This window comes from Neovison vison, chromosome 4, assembly GCF_020171115.1.
Source record: "Neovison vison isolate M4711 chromosome 4, ASM_NN_V1, whole genome shotgun sequence".
Taxonomy (NCBI): domain Eukaryota; kingdom Metazoa; phylum Chordata; class Mammalia; order Carnivora; family Mustelidae; genus Neogale; species Neogale vison.
Genome location: NC_058094.1, coordinates 29,258,781 through 29,277,618, shown reverse-complemented (window position 1 = coordinate 29,277,618; position 18,838 = coordinate 29,258,781). Strand labels below are relative to the sequence as shown.

General features: G+C 37.0%; 1 protein-coding gene across 1 annotated transcript in view; it reads right to left on the bottom strand.

The window, feature by feature from the left end:
• Positions 1-17,119: 17,119 nt before the first annotated feature.
• The window catches only part of NUDCD1 (NudC domain containing 1), an 80,616-nt gene continuing 78,897 nt past the window's right edge, over positions 17,120-18,838 (bottom strand). The window contains exon 10 of the mRNA XM_044245084.1: positions 17,120-17,748. Within this exon, the coding sequence (XP_044101019.1) occupies positions 17,456-17,748 (293 nt within the window). The 3' untranslated portion in view covers positions 17,120-17,455. The remainder of the gene's footprint in view (positions 17,749-18,838) is intronic.

Here is an 18,838-nt window from a genome sequence, read left to right as displayed (position 1 = left end):
GCCAACTCCCACTGGAAACTGGGAACTCCGGAAATGCAGTCTGCAGAGGTCCACTGACTTGCGGTGCAGAGCAAAGCAAGGGAAAGGCAAGAAATGTATCTGAAGCTGGAGACACTACAGCCTGGCAGAGTGGTGCATTTAGTATTTATTTAATTTGTGCAACTCTCAGTAAGCTACCATTACCCACTTTACAGCTGAGGAAACCCAAAGCCACCATTGAGTGACCCAAAGCCACCAGGACCATAAGGGGTAGATCTGGAAATTCTACAAGATCTCTCCTGATTCAAAGGCCCTACAGTTGGCTCAGCAAAGGCTCGAACATCATGACTGGGCTTTCCATATGGTGAATCCTGAAGAACTGTTCCACTGAGGACTGCTATCCATCTGGGAAACAAAATAGGGAGATCTTTTAAGTCACAGAGAGACACTCCTGTAATGCAAGGCTACAGGACCTAGGAAAAGCCAGCTGCAGACCTTGAACCTTTTTACTGAACAAAACAAAGATCCTGGCTTACCTGCTTACATAAATCATTATTGTTCTGCTTAATGGGGTTGCATAAACCTAATAACCTGAAGGATTTGAAAGTGTTTTAATGAAAAATACACTGGCATTTTAGAGGAAAGTAATTTGGCCCAGGGGAACCATTTGGATACAAGGGAGATTTATCCTTGGGAGTCAACAATAAGCTCTGTTACCTGGGCAATGTAACCCATTAGCACAGATGAGTTTATCTGATACGGTGCTGCCAGCAAAGAACAAAAGCTGAAGACAAGTAGGAGGGCATCGAAGAAGTGGTTTTTATGGAGTCCGACAAGAGCTAGGGGGAGGAAGAAAGATGAGCTATCTTACAGAGAGATAAAGGCTCCCTGGAAAATAATGGAATTGCTAGGGAAGTTTATTGGCTTTGTTATTTGCTTTTTGTTTATTTAGCACATTTCCTACATACTTATTGTGTTACATGATCCTGTGGTTGTCAAGCCATATTAGAAAGTGATCTTGCATGGATTTAAAGGCTAAGTAATGTGGAAAACTCCTCTTCTTGGATGCTTATACAACAGGTGTCCGCACATTCTGATCTCTATAGCCTGATGGATTCATAGACCTCAGATGGTCCATGGTTATGGCTACTTCCCCTGGAGCTACGTGGTAGTGTTCAACATTCTTTTTTTTTTTTCCAAATAACAATATAGTTTCATACAAGTTACATGAATGCAATCTCTCCGCAGAGCCTGTTGCGCTGGGCTCAGCCTTCTTCCTGAGATGCTGTGAGATGGAAAAATGCCTACCTGATAAGATTTGATGTTGTGAAGTCTGTTAGGCAGCTAGTGAGCTGACAGTACTTCAGGAGGAGGATTGCCTGCGTCTGGACGTGGTTGGCTGCAGGTAGCTGAAACCATGGAAACCATGGAGAACAGGGGACCACTGTATGTGCCCAGCACAGTTAATTAGCTCATTTAATCCTCGCAACCTTGTGGCTATATTATTATTCACATTTTAGAGATGAGACTACTCAGCAGAGATGTAATTTGCCACCAAAAAGTTCCTGATGGTCTGACTGTAATCTTCTTGGGCAACAGCCAAATGCTAAACCGTCTTGTTTATCAGTTCGTGTAATTCCTATAGGTTGACTTGTCTTTCTCCCCAGCTAATTTTGTGGTGGCCAGCAAAGGAAACAAGTCAACAAAACAAAGAGGCAACCCACAGAATGGGTGAAGACATTCGCAAATGACACTATAGAAAAAGGGCTGATATCCAAGATCTATAAAGGACTCCTCAAACTCAACACACACAAAACAGATAATGATGTCAAAAAATGGGCAGAAGACATGAACAGACACTTCTCCAAAGAAGACATATGAATGGCTAACAGATATATGAAAAAATGTTCATCATCATTAGACATAAGGAAGATTCAAATCAAAACCACATTGAGTGTTTAAAATTCTTAGAGTTTTTTCTACTCTTTGTGTTTGGATGTTTTATTGCTTGCTTGTTGTGTTGTGGAAACAAGCTTGGCTCAGAATCCTCGTGGGTTCTGTGTGGCCTCCTGAGATCTAGGATCAGGCCTAATCACACTGCAGGTGATCCATTGGAGAAACTTGCTCTTTTGGCCCCAGTAATGAAAAAGAGATGAACACAAAAACCAACTCAAACCCATCCGAGGCCATTCATTGCTGGTTTTTGTTTTTTTGTTTTATTAGATTTTATTTATTTGACAGAGGGATCACAAGTAGACAGAGAGGCAGGCAGAGAGAGAGAAGGGAAGCAGGCTCCCCGCTGAGCAGGGAGCCTGATGTTGGACTCGATCCCAGGACCCTGGGATCATGACCTGAGCCGAAGGCAGAGGCTTTAACCCACTGAGCCACCCAGGCACCCCCCATTCATTGCTGGTTTTTTCCAACTGAAGCTAGTCATAAAGCTGTTAGAATATAATACTCCAAGATGTTGCCAGTCACATTATAGCAAGTGGAGAAATCCAGCGAACATCAGGAGAGAATGAAGCTGATAAATTAACCAGAGAACCAAGAGGATGTGTATCAGTGGCGTTTAAGTTCTAGTTCGACCTCCAGGTCCCAGATGGCACCTGGTTCATGCAGCTCAAACCCTTCCAAGTGCTTCTGTCACTTATAAGGTCCTTGCTTAAAATAGTTTTTAATGCAGATATAATGCTGATGATTCAAATACAAGTGAAAATTCCTGAACCCCCACTTCTGAACCCGTCACTTGTGGAAATCAGAACAGTACACAACCCCTCCAAAGATATTAGCTAATTCTTAGGAAGTTTACATTATTCCTACCACTGCTGCAATGGGGACCCAACATCCTTGCACTTTACCTCTACCATACCATGAACAAAGCACATAACAGGACACCCTCTTCTATGAACAGCCTCCATAAAAATCACATTTGTGAGTTTATAGGACTGCACTAAAGCTTTAAGGGAGGCTAGGTCCTGAGGCAAAACCATGTTGCATACCTTATGGCCTTTTACCATAATTTCATTCTCTCCCATCTCCTATACCTTTTGTTCTCTCTCTTCTTCTCAGTAGCAATACAAAAAAAAAAAAATTAATGCATTTTCCCCATACATGGAGATTTATTCATCATTATCTGTTGCCTTCCTTCACATCTCAATTATTCAGCTTCACTCCAAATGTTTTATTATGATAATTCCTAATAGAATTTTTTAATAGTCTGGTGCCAGCTAGAATTTTACCATAATACATAACATTTTCTGTGAATTTATTTTGTCTTTTTTAAGTAGATAAAGTTTTAGATATTTGAAGTAGTAAACCATATCTAGTGTTATATTCTGCCTTCTTCATCTCACTTGAGACCATAAGCATTTTCCTATGTGAATAAAAGCTCTCCGAAATCACGATATTTAATGTCTTTGTAGTATTTTTATTATATAAATATAGGTTAATATACTTATAATTCCCCTAATCTTGAGTATTCATTTTCAGTTTTTCACTATTGTAAATAACAGTACAATGAGCAACTTTCTGGGTAAATATTTGAATTTTTTTTCCTCTTCTGGAATTGTTTCCTCAAAAAAATGAAAGTATAGAAGGTATGAGATATATTAAGGCTCTTAACCAAATCTCTAAATCAGTTTTTCAGGAGCTTATGTAAGTTTAAAATCTGTCTGGTGGTATATGCAAAGGTCCTTATTCCATTTCACTCTTGTTACCTACGTAAACCTGGTTATCAAGTTTTTAAACTTCCTAATAACTTTCACTTTCACTGATAAGTGAAGAAAGGATTCATCATTATCATGCTTTAATTACTAGGGAGGCTGAGGAAAGTTTTATACAAGTTTAGCCTTTTCTTTTATAAGTAGTCCGTTCATGTCTTTTGCCACTTACACAGTCGAAGCAAAGTCTGCCATCCCATCTAACCCTCCATCAGAAACAAACTCTTAATATTTCTGTTATGTTTTCACCATAATTCCATAGCATGTTCAAACTGCCATTTCTCATTTTACCAAATTTAGACAATATTTATTAGCTCCTTGGTGTGTGTGGGGGGGGGAGATTTGACTCACATTTTACAGCTTAGTTTGGTTCCCACCAAAAACAGCCCCTGAGACATGGATTTATGTACAAGACATTTATCTAAGAAGGCAGTTCTGGGAAGCACAGTGAGGGAGTGAGGAAGGATAACACAGAAGAGAGAAAAGCCAATGGAAGGTAGGTTAATAGGTGAGTTATCTCTGTGGGCAACTGTGCTAAATATTTCTGGGGACCCTGTAAAATAGACAACTCAGAGTTGTCTCCCTGATTGCAAACACTCATCCTTATTGTTTGAAGGTTATTTCTGGGCCATCTTCTGAGCACTTCGGGCCAGTCCATCTTATAGGCCAAGCCCATTCCAGCAGAGAGAAAGAGACACAGGAGGCCCCCAGGTCAGTCCGTGCAGGAGTTGGCTCTGGTGGCCTGGGGCGTAGCTGTAGGGATCTGGGTAATACACCAATAGCCTTTGTTACATTCTTCCTCCCTAAGTGTGATATTCATGTTTTTATTTTTTTTAATTGTCCTATTGACTGCCTTGATTATTTAAATAGCATACTCTAGATACTTTTAACATTCTCTCTTTCTGAATCCCACTTTGTGAGACAAGAAGATTGACCCTCATGCTCTTTCTCAGCTCTCCCACTTCCCTTCTATATGTCACCCTCTGCAGCTCCAAGGTTAATATTTACATTATTTCTGGCAATCATTGTAGGACTTCTTGGTTGTATCTTTAGGTTGACTCTAAAAATTAAATTTCCAGTACAAAACATTTCCATATTTATGAGTATATAAGCAGTGCTCATTAAAAGTCCAAGTAATCTGTTTGGGTTGCATTTCCTCCTCTGTGCGTACAATAACTTGACCCAATGCTTCCTGAAGAGAAAATTAAGGTTAACACATTTAACTTCATGTCATGTATCACTTAGAATGACTTCTCCAACTTTTTTTTTTTTTTTTTTTTTTGGTCAGTGATTCTATTTGCAATTTTTCTCTTGGTTCATTTGTATTTAGCATACTCTGAGTTTTTTTCTAAGCTCAAACATTGGTTTTATACTGTAGGGCTCTCCCTCTTAGAGCCCTCTGTCCTTTTCTTCCTAACTGGATGGGGTCCTAACCGCTCAAGGGCTAATTGTTTTTAAGTGCTCATGAGTCCCTTCTTATCACTTTGTTTGATCCCATTGTTTTTAGTATTTCATATTCTTGGTTTATTCTCTCATTTTATTGGAGTACATCCTTAATAAGAACATATTCAACTTTCCTAGAACTCCTATGTAGGAAAAATATATTCTGCCCTCACACTAAATTGATACTTTGTTAGATACAAATTTCTGGATTGAAAATAACTTTGTGACAGAAATTTCTATTTATTGTGGCATTATTTTCTATTCTCCAGGACAGTTGCGGGGGTGGGGGAAAAGAATCTTACGTCAGCATGATTCTTTGTGGTTTGCTTTTTTTTTGTCTTTGAAGATTTTAGGATCGTCATTTAATCTTAGTATTGTGAAATTTCATGATACTCTCTAGGTGTGTCTTTCGACAATTATTTTCCTGGACAGTAGGCTGGTCCTTTTAGCTTGAAAACTCCTTTTCTTTTCAGTTGTGGGAAATCCTGCAAATGGTGAAACCCCACTGTAAGTTATCATTTGTTGTTTAAAACAAATGGGCAGATTGTCACTGTTGGTATTCTGTGAGACTGAGTATCATGGCCTCTTTTCTGACCAGGTCCCTCTCCAGTATTAAAAAAAAAAAAAAAAAATTTGAGAACTCTACTGAGGAAATTCAGGGTATGTCAATAAATATAATCTACTTCACTGTGGGCCAACAGAACTATATATGAGTCTACAAATCTTCCCAAACTCTAAAATGAGGAAAAACTTTTCTTAGAAGCTCCAAAATCTTCACCGTAAGTCTTAGCTTTTTTCAAATAATCAGATTTTTTTTTTTCTTAAAAAAAAAAAAAAAGTTGGGGGTGGGCAGTTGTGGGAAAGACAACAAATGTTTTGCCTTGGAAAATGCCATCTGCTTCTCCATGAGCAGGGCAGAAGAGACTAAGGAAACCTATAGGTACAGTTGGCACATACAGAGTCATTTAATTAATCCCTCTGATTCTAGGCTCTGTTTACTTTCCCACCTGATCAAATCTGAGCCCAGAACTTCTACGGGGTGGCTCCTATATTCTCACTATCCCCCTTCATAGGGTTATAGGTATCTTTTTCTCTACCTACTTCATCAGGCCACTAATTTCTTTCTTCCAGAAATTTTCTGAAATGTGCTTAATCTATCTTCCTATTTGAGCATGACCTTAGGTTTTTATTGCTATTTGTATAAGCATTTCACATATGAATTTATGTGTTTATACATTTTCTTATTTCGAATAGGACTTAAGATTGTTTTCAGGATATATATATATACACACACCAAACTAATAAACCCTTTTAGGCCTAATATATGTATGTTATATATATGCATGTGTATCTTGATAACAACAGTAAATAATAATATAAAAATTAAGGCTTCAACCTCTATTGATTTAAAAATCCATATGTTCTAGATAGCAGGCTATTAGATGGCTGTAGCAGGTAGAAAAATACCCCCCCCCAAGATATCCTACCTCCTAATCCCCAGAACCTGAATATGTTACATTATAAGGCAAAGAAATATTATGGGTGTAGACAGAAATAAGGTTACTTATCAACTGACTTTAAGATAGGGAGATTATCCTGTATTATCTGGGTGGACCCAATATAATCAAAAGGGTCCCAAAAGTAGAAGGAGGCACATATATAATACTGTCAGAATAATGCAGCTTAAAAAATTACACCACTTTTGTTGGCTTTGAAGATGGAAAAGGACCATATGCCAAAGGAAGCAGGCAGCTTCTAGAAGCTGGAGGTCAAGGAAACAAATCTTCCTGTACAGGTTGGTTTTAGCCCAGTGAGACTAGTTTGGGACTTGTGACTTCCAAAATTGCTAAGATAAGTCTGTGTTGTTTTAAGCCACCAAATTTGTGATAGATAGTAATTTGTTGTATTAGGATACTAATCTACCAAGTTAATCACTCTAGGATGCCTATTGTAATTAAGACTCTGTACTCAGAAGAGGCAAAACCAGCTTGGCAGCACTATCTAGAAAATGCTATCTTTTAGCACATTATTTCCATCTGGGTGAAGGTGAAAGCAGAATAATATTAATATGTAATAGTTTTTTAGCGTGGTTTTAAATAAAATTCTTGGAGAAAATTAAGGAGTACAATGCCAAAATCTTTTTGAACCACTAAAATTGCTATGGCAATGTTGAATTTCCTTATTAAAAGCAACATTTCCAACTCAACCCATTATATTTAGTTTTTGATGACCATGGACTACAGTTTCTAATTTCACATCAGTTTGAAAAGTTGGTACTACTTGCCTTCAGATCTAGGATCAATACTGGTTAACAACAAAGTGAGAACATTTGCTAAGGGACAGATGGCTTTTTAACTCTCTACAATGAGTCAGATCTTAGGAGTCATCATTCCAGAGTCCTACCAGGAATGTAGTATAAGCCACTAGTTAATTCCCTACAAAGAAGTTTACTCCTTTCAAAAATCTGTCATTGCATCTAGCTCCACAGTGGGCAGACTTGGCAAAGAGGTCAACAGGCTTTCCGCTTTGTCATAATGATTCATGGACACTGAGTAAATCAGGGAGCTTAGCTGGCTCCTATCTTTGTAAACATGGTCTTTGGGTAAGTAAACAAGAATGTTTAGCCCAGAATTCAGCACAAGTTGAAATGATCCCTTGAGAACTAAAACACTTAGGGAAGCTTTCAAAAAAGGGGAGGGGGAGAGCCAAAACTTGGAAAAAAGAGTCAAAAAAGACTGTGCAAGAAGCATTGCTGAAGGAGAAAGGGGACCCCTCCTACACTGTTGGTGGGAATGTAAGCTGGTGAAGCTGCTCTGAAAAACACCATGGAAGTTCCTCAAAAAGTCGAAAATCGAGCTACCCTATGACCCAGCAATTGCACTACTGGGTTTTTATCCCAAATATACATAGTGATCCGAAGGGGCACATGGACCCCAATGTTTATAGCAGCAATATCCACAATAGTCAAACTATGGAAAGAGCCTAGAACCAGTCAACAGATGAATGGATAAGGAAGATGTGGTATATATATACAACAGAATATTATGCAGCCATCAAAAAAAAATGAAATCTTGCCATTTGCAATGACGTGGATGGAAATAGAGGGTATTATGCTAAATAAAATAAGTCAATCAGAGAAAGGCAATTATCCTATGATCTCACTGATATGAGGAATTTGAGAAACAAGACAGAGGATCATAGGGAAAGGGAGGGGAAAATGAAACAAGATGAAACCAGAGAGGGAGACAAACTATAAGTGACTCTTAATCTCAGGAAACAAACTGAGGGTTGCTGGAGTAGAGGGGGCTGGGAGGGATAGGGTGGCTGGGTTATGGACATTGGGGAGGGTATATGCTATGGTGAACGCTGTGAATTGCGTAAGACTGATGAATCACAGACTTGTACCCCTGAAACAAATAATGCATTATATGCTAATTTAAAAAAAAAATAAAGCATTGCTCAGAGGTGCCTTGGTGGCTCAGTGGGTTATAAGCCTCTGCCTTCGGCTCAGGTCATGATCTCAGGGTCCTGGGATCAAGCCCCGCATGGGGCTCTCTGCTCAGCAGGGAGCCTGCTTCTCCCTCTCTCTCTGCCTGCCTCTCTGCCTACTTGTGATCTCTGTCAAATAAATAAATAAAATCTTAAAAAAAAAAGCATTGTTCAAGGAAGGTTATTCAGAAACAGTTGAATAGTAGTTTTTCTTCTCATCATACCAAACTGTAATAAATCCTTTTAGACATAATTAGGACTTATCATAGAGCTGGGGTCAGTCATTTGATAGATCACCGGGGAAACCATTAAAAGCCATGCACTTTGGAAGAAATTCAAAAGCAGTACTATGGAAACCACAATTGAAATTATCTAGACCCAACAAGCATGGGGTGAAATCATGAGTTTCCAAAATTATAAACCAAATTTTTTCATTGACTTAAATATTTTTATTTTCCCAAAGCCTCTCTCTCTGAAGATATTAAATACTGACAGCCACAGGAAAAGTTAGCCACACAGTAAAAAAAAAAAAGCAATGTTTGAGAAATATAATTGTGCCCCAAACTCCATCTGGTTAAAATCTTAAAGACTTGGCACCTGTAAGACAAGAAATCACCACCACCATCATCAGGGAGTATGTGGACAAGTCACTACCCATGCATGTAAAGCAGATTTTTAAAGTGGTTAAGAACTCCCTAGAGTCCACACTGTCTTGGTTCAAAGCTGGGCTCTACCACTTACTGTTGTATAACTAAGGCAGGTTACTTAAATTCTGTGCCTTTAGTTTCCTCTTCAGTGGAATAATAATAGAATTGTTATGAGAAAAGAGTTAATATGTAAAGTACTAGAACAGGGACCTGGTACATAGTAGGTGCTTTTTCCCATTAGCTGTAATATTGTTGTTACCTTTAAGAAATAGAATTTTGAAATGTACTTTAAGGCAAAGATTCCAACCTATCATTTCGATAAGTATATAAATTTAAGACAGTGTTGTTTACTGTCTTCTATTTCAAGATCCCAAGGAGTTTTGTTTGTTGTTTTTGAAAGAATTTCCTGTCCTTTAACTTGCAGAAAGTCTTTAAAGAAATGTAAAAGATTGGACCTTTAACCCAGGATTTCCCAATTTTAGTATATGTGCTGCCGAAGCGAGCACAACCCAGGATTTCCCAAATTGAAGACCCATGTATTCCTTCTACAAGCTGCCTCTAATCCTGAGTCTGTGAATCTAACCAGTCTGGCTGCAGTAGTCAGATGCCGAACCACCACATCCCAGTTTACTGCTATTATTAACCTGCAGATGTCTAGCCAACTTCTTTCTGCCTCCCCCCAACCCGAAGACTTTTGGAATTACACTTTCTGGTTTTTACAGTTAACCCTGTGAGACCCAGTTACATAGTCTACTTTTACTCCCATAGAGCTGCACCCACTTTGCAGCTGCCCTCAGAATATAGCGCGTCATTGTCACTGGGAGAATCTCTGGCATCCAATTTCATTGATCCTCTTTACTCCTAACACTGGTACCTGCAGCCATGAAAAGAACCCGTCTCTGTAGATCTCAGGCATCAGGAACGCAGTTCAGTATCCTTGTGCATTTTTGTTACTGGTATCCCACTACCAGACCATCTGTCCAAACTGTTCTTTTTTTTTTTTTTAAGATTTTATTTATTTGTTTGAGAGAGAGACAGTGAGAGACAACATGAGCAAGGAGAAGGTCAGAGGGAGATGCAGACTCCCCATGGAGCTGGGAGCCCGATGCGGGACTTGATCCCGGGACTCCAGGATCATGACCTGAGCTGAAGGCAGTCGCTTAACCAACTGAGCCACCCAGGCGCCCCTGTCCATACTGTTCTTTACCCTACTCAAGTAACAAAGAGCAGGTGGAAAAGCCCAAGAGCTAAGCAGAAACCTGACTAGGAAACAAATGCAGTTCCTTCTTTGACACCTACATGCTTTACAAGAAATTTTCAGCATCTTTTGGGGGAAGAAAACTCCGTCTCCCTTCAAGCAAATTTCTCTCATCTCAGTCCTCAAACATTACCTGAAGGTAGTAGGAATGTGAATGCCGGCAGTAGAAGTCCTGTGGACACCGGCCTCTCAGCAAGCCCTGGCACCCAGCCTAGAAGTAGCATGCTTAGCAAGCTTCGTTCTATTTCTGTGAGCTTTAGAAGCCAATTACGGGCAGTGGGCGGGACGGACTCATGGAACACCCAACGTCATGCTGTAGCAATTCTTTCTTATTTATCAATTCCATATTCTTTAAGACACTCTAAAGCCTTTTGAGGGAATTAGCATGTATGGATAATTAGGCACTCTATATAACCTATAAACCTCACAACTCTGTGGGGAATGTATTATTGTCCCTATTTTAGAGTAAGAATTGAGGAAAATCTAACTTCCTAAATCATGTTCATTTAACAAATTAAAACTTGGAGATCTTGGCATTTAGCGAAATTACACCGAAACCTGGCATGTTTTCAAAGTTCATACATGCTGTAGTATGTATTAGTACTTTACTCCTTTTTATTGCCAAATAATATCCCATTGTAAGGATATAGTCCACATTCATCCACCCATCCATTTCTTTATATTTTTGGCTACTATGATGCTACTATGAAAATTCATGTACTAGCGTTTATTTCTCTTGGGTATATACCCAAGCTTAGGATGAGTGGGTCCTATGGTAATTCTATGATAACCTTTTGAGGAACTGCCAGGCTGTTTTCCAACGCAGCTTTCCATTTTGTTTGATGTTCTAGATTTCTCAGTTGTTTTTCCTACTGGACAGATGGGTTCCTGAAGCACCAGTAACAAACCCCCAACAGAATCCATTATACCAATGTTAGAGAATACATTTCATACTTTCATTACCCTGTCCTTAAGATACATTTTATATATTATTTATATATTTATTATATATAATATATAATATAAATTATATTACATTAATTATAAATATATAATATATATAAAAAAATATATCTTAAGTGCAGGGTAATGAAAGTATGAAATGTATTCTCTAGCATTATAATTATATTTATAATTATAATAATATATTATAATTATATTATAATATATATTATAATATATTATTATAATTATATATATATATATATTATATTATATATTATATATATTATATATATTATATATATATATATATATTATATATATTATTATAATTATATATTACTCATTTAATTATAATTATAATTATATATATAATATATTATATATATTATTATATAATGTATTATTATAATATATATATTAAGATATCCTCATCCTTCTCTTTTTTCCTTTAGTGAGGTAAACACTGAATACATATGTGCTATTGAGAAAAGGACTATAGAAGAACAGTATTTCTTTGAGAGTTCTTCATTCCATAATTTCAATGACTGAATTAATGTTGCATGCCAAACCTTCTTTTTCCTGGGGTAAATATACATGGCAGGCAAGGGAGCAATATTTGTTTTAATGTCAAGAATATACTCAATCTTCTTCAATATTCTCCTGGTACCATTTTTTCCAGAAATAAGAGAAAAAGTATCTGTGTTGGCTATTTCAGCAAGCATTAAAATGAATCTCAAACTTTAAAAAAAAAATTATAGAAGTAGAAAAAAATTTAAATGGCTTAAAAATACAATATGCTACAGATTTTTCCTCCATTTATAGAGTATCTGTAGGGTGGGCACAGGGAAAAATGGCAAAGTCAGAAAATACAGTTTCAAAATTGAAACATCTCCTAAATCTTTTCTCTTCCCTCTGAGAATCAATCGTTCTAAATGGGTCCAGATCCCATTTATGAACCAATCACCACATCCAGAGCAATGAAAAGTACTGACTGACTTAGCTTTAAGTGCTGGTGCCAAGGATGGAGTCAGTAACACACAAATATGTGGTTTCAGAAAGAATTTATGGCATAGCTACCAAAACAAAGAAGTTATTTTCTAAATTTATTTTCATAAACAAACATTTTTTTAGGAGGTAGCAAATCTATTCTGAAGTGGAAAAAAAGTTCCCCTTCTAAAAGGCACTGTAACTTATTTATAAACCCTTATTTATTGCTGCTTTTGATAAAAACATAATTTAACTATCATCCATAAATTCAGATATAAATGTCTAGGTTAAAGTCTCAATGTGAAGAGCATTAAAAGAATTTTTCATCATGGATTCAGGCTTCTTTTAGCCAAAAGACTCAGGCAAAAAGATAATGATTCATGTTATCCAAATGTCCAAAAATAGATCTAGCTTTAAGCACTGCTAGGTAGATCAAGCTGTTTTCTCTCTTACAGCCTCTTAGCTCCATCCTTCTATTGGGTTCATATTTCGAAGAGGTTCTCACCTTACTAGAGTGACATATATATATTTATTTTTTTAATATTCCTTCACTCTCACATCCAGTAGCATGGCTTTTTTTCCAGCAGGCACAGCAAATACTCATTGTAAATCATTGGTTCTAAATGGGTCCAGTTACCATTTATTTATGCTTTGGATACCATATCCAAAGCAATGCAAAGGACTGGCTTAGCTTTAAGTGATGGTGCCAAGGCTGGATTCAGTAACACACAAACACATGGTTTCAGAAAGAATTTATGGTATAGCTACCAAAATAAAGGGAATGGATGCTGATGCCCAAAATATACAGAAAATGTGTACTAAAATGCCATTTTATTTTTTTATTTTTAAGATTTTATTTATTTATTTGACAGAGAGAGAGATCACAAATAGGCAGACAGGCAGGCAGAGAGAGAGAGAGGGAGGCAGGATCCCTGCTGAGCAGAGAGCCTGATGCGGAACTCGATCCCAGGACCCTGAAATCATGACCTGAGCCCAAGGCAGCGGCTTAACCCACTGAGCCACCCAGGCGCCCCTAAAATGCCATTTTAATACAAGTTACTAGTAAAAGCAGAAATATAGTAAAAGATGATTACAAATAGTAGAAAGAATTGATAAAATTCAATACCTAATCCTTAGATTAAAATTTTAATAGCACTATGGAGTAATCAGACATAAACTGCCCACTTAATGCACACTGTTGAATAAAGTTTGACTTATGTATACAGTTATAAAACTATCACAATTAAGGCAATGAACACAACCATTACCTCAAAATGTGTCCTTATGATCCTTTATCATCTCCCTTCAACCCCTCCCACTCTGTAACCACCGATCTGTTTTCCTATCAATATAAATTTATTGGCACTTTCTAGAATTTTATCTGAATTAAATAGTTCAGTTCATATTTCAGCTTGTTTTACTCAGCATAATTATTTGTGATTCATTCATATCGGTTATCATCAATAGTTTATTGTTTATTGTCCTGACCATGGCTTGGATATCTCCCAGTGGATTTTTTCATCCGTGATGGTCATCTGGCTTGTTCTCAGGTTAACTATTACAAATAAATGTGGCTATGGGCAAGTCTTTGCATGGACATATACTTCCATTTTTCTTGGGTAAGAGTATGGGTACTGAAATGTTTTAGTTGTAGGGTAAATATATATTTAACATTCTAGAAAACCGCCCATTTTCCAAAGTGATTCTACCATTCCACAATTCTAATCATCTAATCATCCACATTCTAATTATGAGAGTTCCAGAGTTCCAAATGTCCAAAAATAGATCTAGCTTTAAGCACTGCTAGGTAGATCAAGCTGTTTTCTCTCTTACAGCCTCTTAGCTCCATCCTTCTATTGGGTTCATATTTCGAAGAGGTTCTCACCTTACTAGAGTGACATATATATATTTATTTTTTTAATACTCCTTCACTCTCACATCCAGTAGCATGGCTTTTTTTCCAGCAGGCACAGCAAATACTCATTGTAAATCATTGGTTCTAAATGATTTGCCAACACTAGGTATGGTCAATCTTAAATTTGAAGTATTTCAATACCTATGTAGTCATGTCTTACTATGCTTTCATTTTTTGATATCTGAATGACTAATAATGTTGAGCACATTTTCCATGTACTTACTTAATACTCACATTATCTCCTTTGATGTGATGTTTGTTTAATACTTTGGCCCAGTAAAGACATTTTATTCATTTGCTTATTTTCTTGCTGAGTTTTGATGAGTTTGAGTTCTATATATATTTATATTTTAGATACAAATCCTTTATCAGATAAGTGACTTGCAGAAGTTTCTTCCAGTCTGTGGCTTGTCTTTTATTCTAAGACTCTCTAACCAAGAACATAATTTCCTGAAGTTCAGTTCATCAATTTTCTCTTCAATGGATCTTGCTTTTTGGTGTGCTAAGCCAAAAATCTTTGTCTAGCCCCAGCTTACAAAGATTTTCTTTTATGTTACCTTCTAGAAGTTTCAAAGTTAAATTTTAGATCTAGGATCCATTTTAATTTTGGTATAAGGCTATTACCAATGGTTACTATAAAAAATTATCACAAAATTGGTGACTTAAAATGATAGAAATATATTCTCTCATAGTTCTGAGGTTGGAAATTAAAAATCAGTGTGTCACGAAGACCATATTCCTTCTGTGTGTTCTGGAGGAATGTTCTGGAGGGGAATCTGTTATTTGACTCTTCTAGCTTCTGGTGGCTGCCAGAATACTTAGCTTGTGGACATCATTCTAATTTCTTCGTCCATCTTGACATAATCTCTTCTCTGCCTCTTTCTTATAGATACTGTACTGAATTTTGGGTCCACCTAGATTAATTCAGGATAATTTCTCCATGTAAGATACTTATTCATTTTTTATTTAGTAACATTTATGGGTTTCAGGGATTAGTACCTGATATCTTTGGGTGACCATTATTCAGTCTAATAAAAAGGTAAAAATGGATATCCAATTATTCCAACATCATTTTTGGGGGAGAAGTTATCCTTTTTCCACTGAATGGCCTTCGTATTTTTGTGTAAATCCAATTGACCATATATGTCCATACATCTACATCTGTACCTGGAGTCTCCATTTTATCAATCACTTTTTTTTTCTGTCTTGATGTCAATACCACACGGTCTATTGTTTTGATTACTACAGCTTAATAGCCTTTTTTTTTTTTTAAATATATAGCTTAATAGCCTGAAAATCTCTTGGTGTAAGACCTTTTATTCTTTTTGATATTCTAGGTCCTTTGTAATACCATACTTTACTAAGAAAGAAAAAAGTATGTTAAGATTGATTTGCATCAAATCTATAGATAAACCTGGGAAAACATCTTGCCACTTAACTGTTCTGATTCATGAACACAGTGCTATTGTAAATGCTATTATTCTTACATCAGTTTCTGATTGTTGGTTGTTAGTATATAGAAATAGTTGAATTTTGTATATTGATGTTGTTTGCTGCAACTCTGACAACTAACAGTTCTAGTGCTTTGTTTTAATTTTAAGTAAGTTCCAAAGGATTTTCAACACAAATGATCATTTTTCGTGTGGATAAAGACAGATTTACTTCTTTTTAAATCTGGATGCCTTTTATTTTTCTTGCCTGACAATAGAACCTGGCAGGTCAGGGGTGTCTCCTGGGTTTTGAATGCACCCTGCTGTTGTGGCTGGGCTTCATTTACCTTCAGTCCGGTCATCTGCATTGGTTCTCTTTGCCTTTTGTGGCAGGGTTTGGTCCCTGTGTTGGCAGCACAGTCTGGAACTGTGTTGGGCTTTAGTTGGATCACAACAGGTGTTTGCCAGAGCTGCAGCAGCATAACTGCAGGGCACTTCCCTGTTTTGTCCAAGAAGTTTTCACTGTTGGGTGAGACCTCCAGTCAGACCAGATGTCTGCCCCTGCCCCAATACTGGGACTTCAGTCAGGACTGGTGTGTGTGGTGGTTATCTCCCCCACTCTGTGGGCAGGAGTCACTTTGGGGTGGTGCATCAGGGCTGCTTGCACACTGCCCTGTTTGTGGCCCCTCTTTGGATGGACTCCTACCGAGGGTGTGTTGGAAGGAAGTCCGCAGAATACAGGGATTGGGTGTGCAGTGTTAACAAGGTCAGCGCTGGTTTGCTGTGAGAGTTGGGGGAAGATCTGCATAAGTGCGCAGGACTGGGGCACACTGTTAGCAAGCTCGGTGGAGATGTTCAAGCTGGGCTGGTTCCTGCTGGTGTCTATGTATCTAGGCTGGGCGCAGGCGAGAGAAATGGCACCCACCAGTTCCTTTGTTCTGCCATGTAGAAAGAACAGAGACGGCCCAATCAGTGAATCATGGATTTTTAACTGTCCTTGTTTTAAATCACTAAGTTCTGAAACAGTCTGTTGTATAGCAATGCATAAGAGCTACACTTTGTGGAATCTTATCATCTCTCTTTGTGTTTGTGGAAGAACAAATGGATAAAAATTAAGTAATTTGAAAACAAGAATCTTAGTCTTCAGCAAACTGTACCCATACTGGACCCGCTGTATGTTGGTTGTATTCCCCCTCAACTTCAGCTGTTTAGTCCACTTAAATAAGTATTTACAAGAATAAGCAGTTTAACTATTCTCCAAAAATTCTATAGGCATAGAATGAGGAAACTGTATCAATGAACAAGAGTACATGATAAATATTTTTATTTTTAAACACTGACTTGTACATCTTTCATATAAAAGATGAAATTCCACAGCCTGTTTTTTAAAAAAATTATACATACTAATACTTTCTTTACTTTTTTAATAGAAGCCAATTTCCTTTAAATTTGGTTTTCCCCCCATAACTTCTATAGTTTCATAATCTCTTGAATATATTTCCCATATCCTTTAAAAAATAAAAAATTCATATAAGATAATTTTATTTAACATAGTAAAACTTAACAGGTTATAGTATAACTACCAACCTTCTGGCTATCACTGAATACTTCTCCACTACAGAGAAGCCAACATGTTGGGGTAATCAATTCTCTGTATTTACTTTTATTAAAAAGAGGTTTTTGGTAGTGAGAACAAATAATCTCTCATTTGTTGCTTGAAAGCCTAAAATAGGATCGTTGGTTTCTAGGCTTGCTACCTGCTGCTTAGCAACCTGTCCTACTTGCCTGCCTTCCTTTCTGTTGTACAGTACAGTGGACATAGGAGTGGGCTGGCGGTAGATGAATACTCGGCGAAGGCACTCGCAGAGGGCTGCATAAGAGTAATTGGGAGCACAGGCAAAAAATTTTTTGTCTCTCTTTGATGCTTGGACGTAGCCTGACAAGAAATAAAAGACAAACAAATAAAAACCCTATGTATTAAAAAAAAGAAAAATGTGATTAAGCATTTAATATTTCATAGTTTTTACTACAAATTAAAATGCCTCAATAAAATATAGACCATAAATACTCAACGGTGGTTGAATTCTGAACCATTAATGATTAGCCATAATCAGTTTCTCCCAACTGCTGCAAAAATAGCTTTAATTCCTAAGGAACAAAATAGGTGGGGTTTTACCTCTTTAAGAAAAATAAAACATAGTTCCTTAATTACTTCCATGAATAATTAAAACACTAAAAATCTAAAATCAATAGAATTGAAAATATGTCAAACTATCTTTAAATGCCAATTTAATAATCTGTTAAGCATCAGACTCTTGATTTCAGCTCGGGTCATAATCTCAAGGTTGTGGGGCTGGGCGGAGCAACTGGCTACTCACTGGGTGTGAAGCCTGCTTGAGAGTCTCTCCCTCTCTGTCTGCCCCTCCCCCTGCTTGTGCTCCCTTGTACTCTCTCTCTCAAATCTTTAAAAAAAAATAATTAGGCTCATCAATCACAGATGTAGCATTATACAGAATTCTTTTTTATGAGAAAAAATTATAGAATACCTCTGTAATTTCTGGAGTGTGTCCATAATATAGGCCCCAAGCCTGAAAATGCTAATATGACAATGCATTCTCTTATTATTTCTGTAATGTTAGTGTTTTTTTTTATACACCAGTACCAACAGTGTAATAGGATTTTGTTGTACTTCAGCTTCCAGAAGTAGAATCTGGAGATAACTACAAGCTGGAATGAAAATTCAAGTATCTAATTTTAAAAACTCAATTAGGACATCCCTTGAAACCAAACTTTGAAAAAAATCTTGTCTTTTAAGAAAATCTTTACAGGTTAAAGGGCATTTATGTTTTAAAATATAAATTAGGATTTTCAGATTGGAACACAGTTACTAAATGTCATAACATGTGAAATAAAAAATGGGACACGAATGTAAATTGAGATCTCACCAAATAATGAACAAAGGAACAACTGAGCACAGGAAGATGACTACTGTTTTTTTAAGATTTTGTTTATTTGGGAGAGAAAGC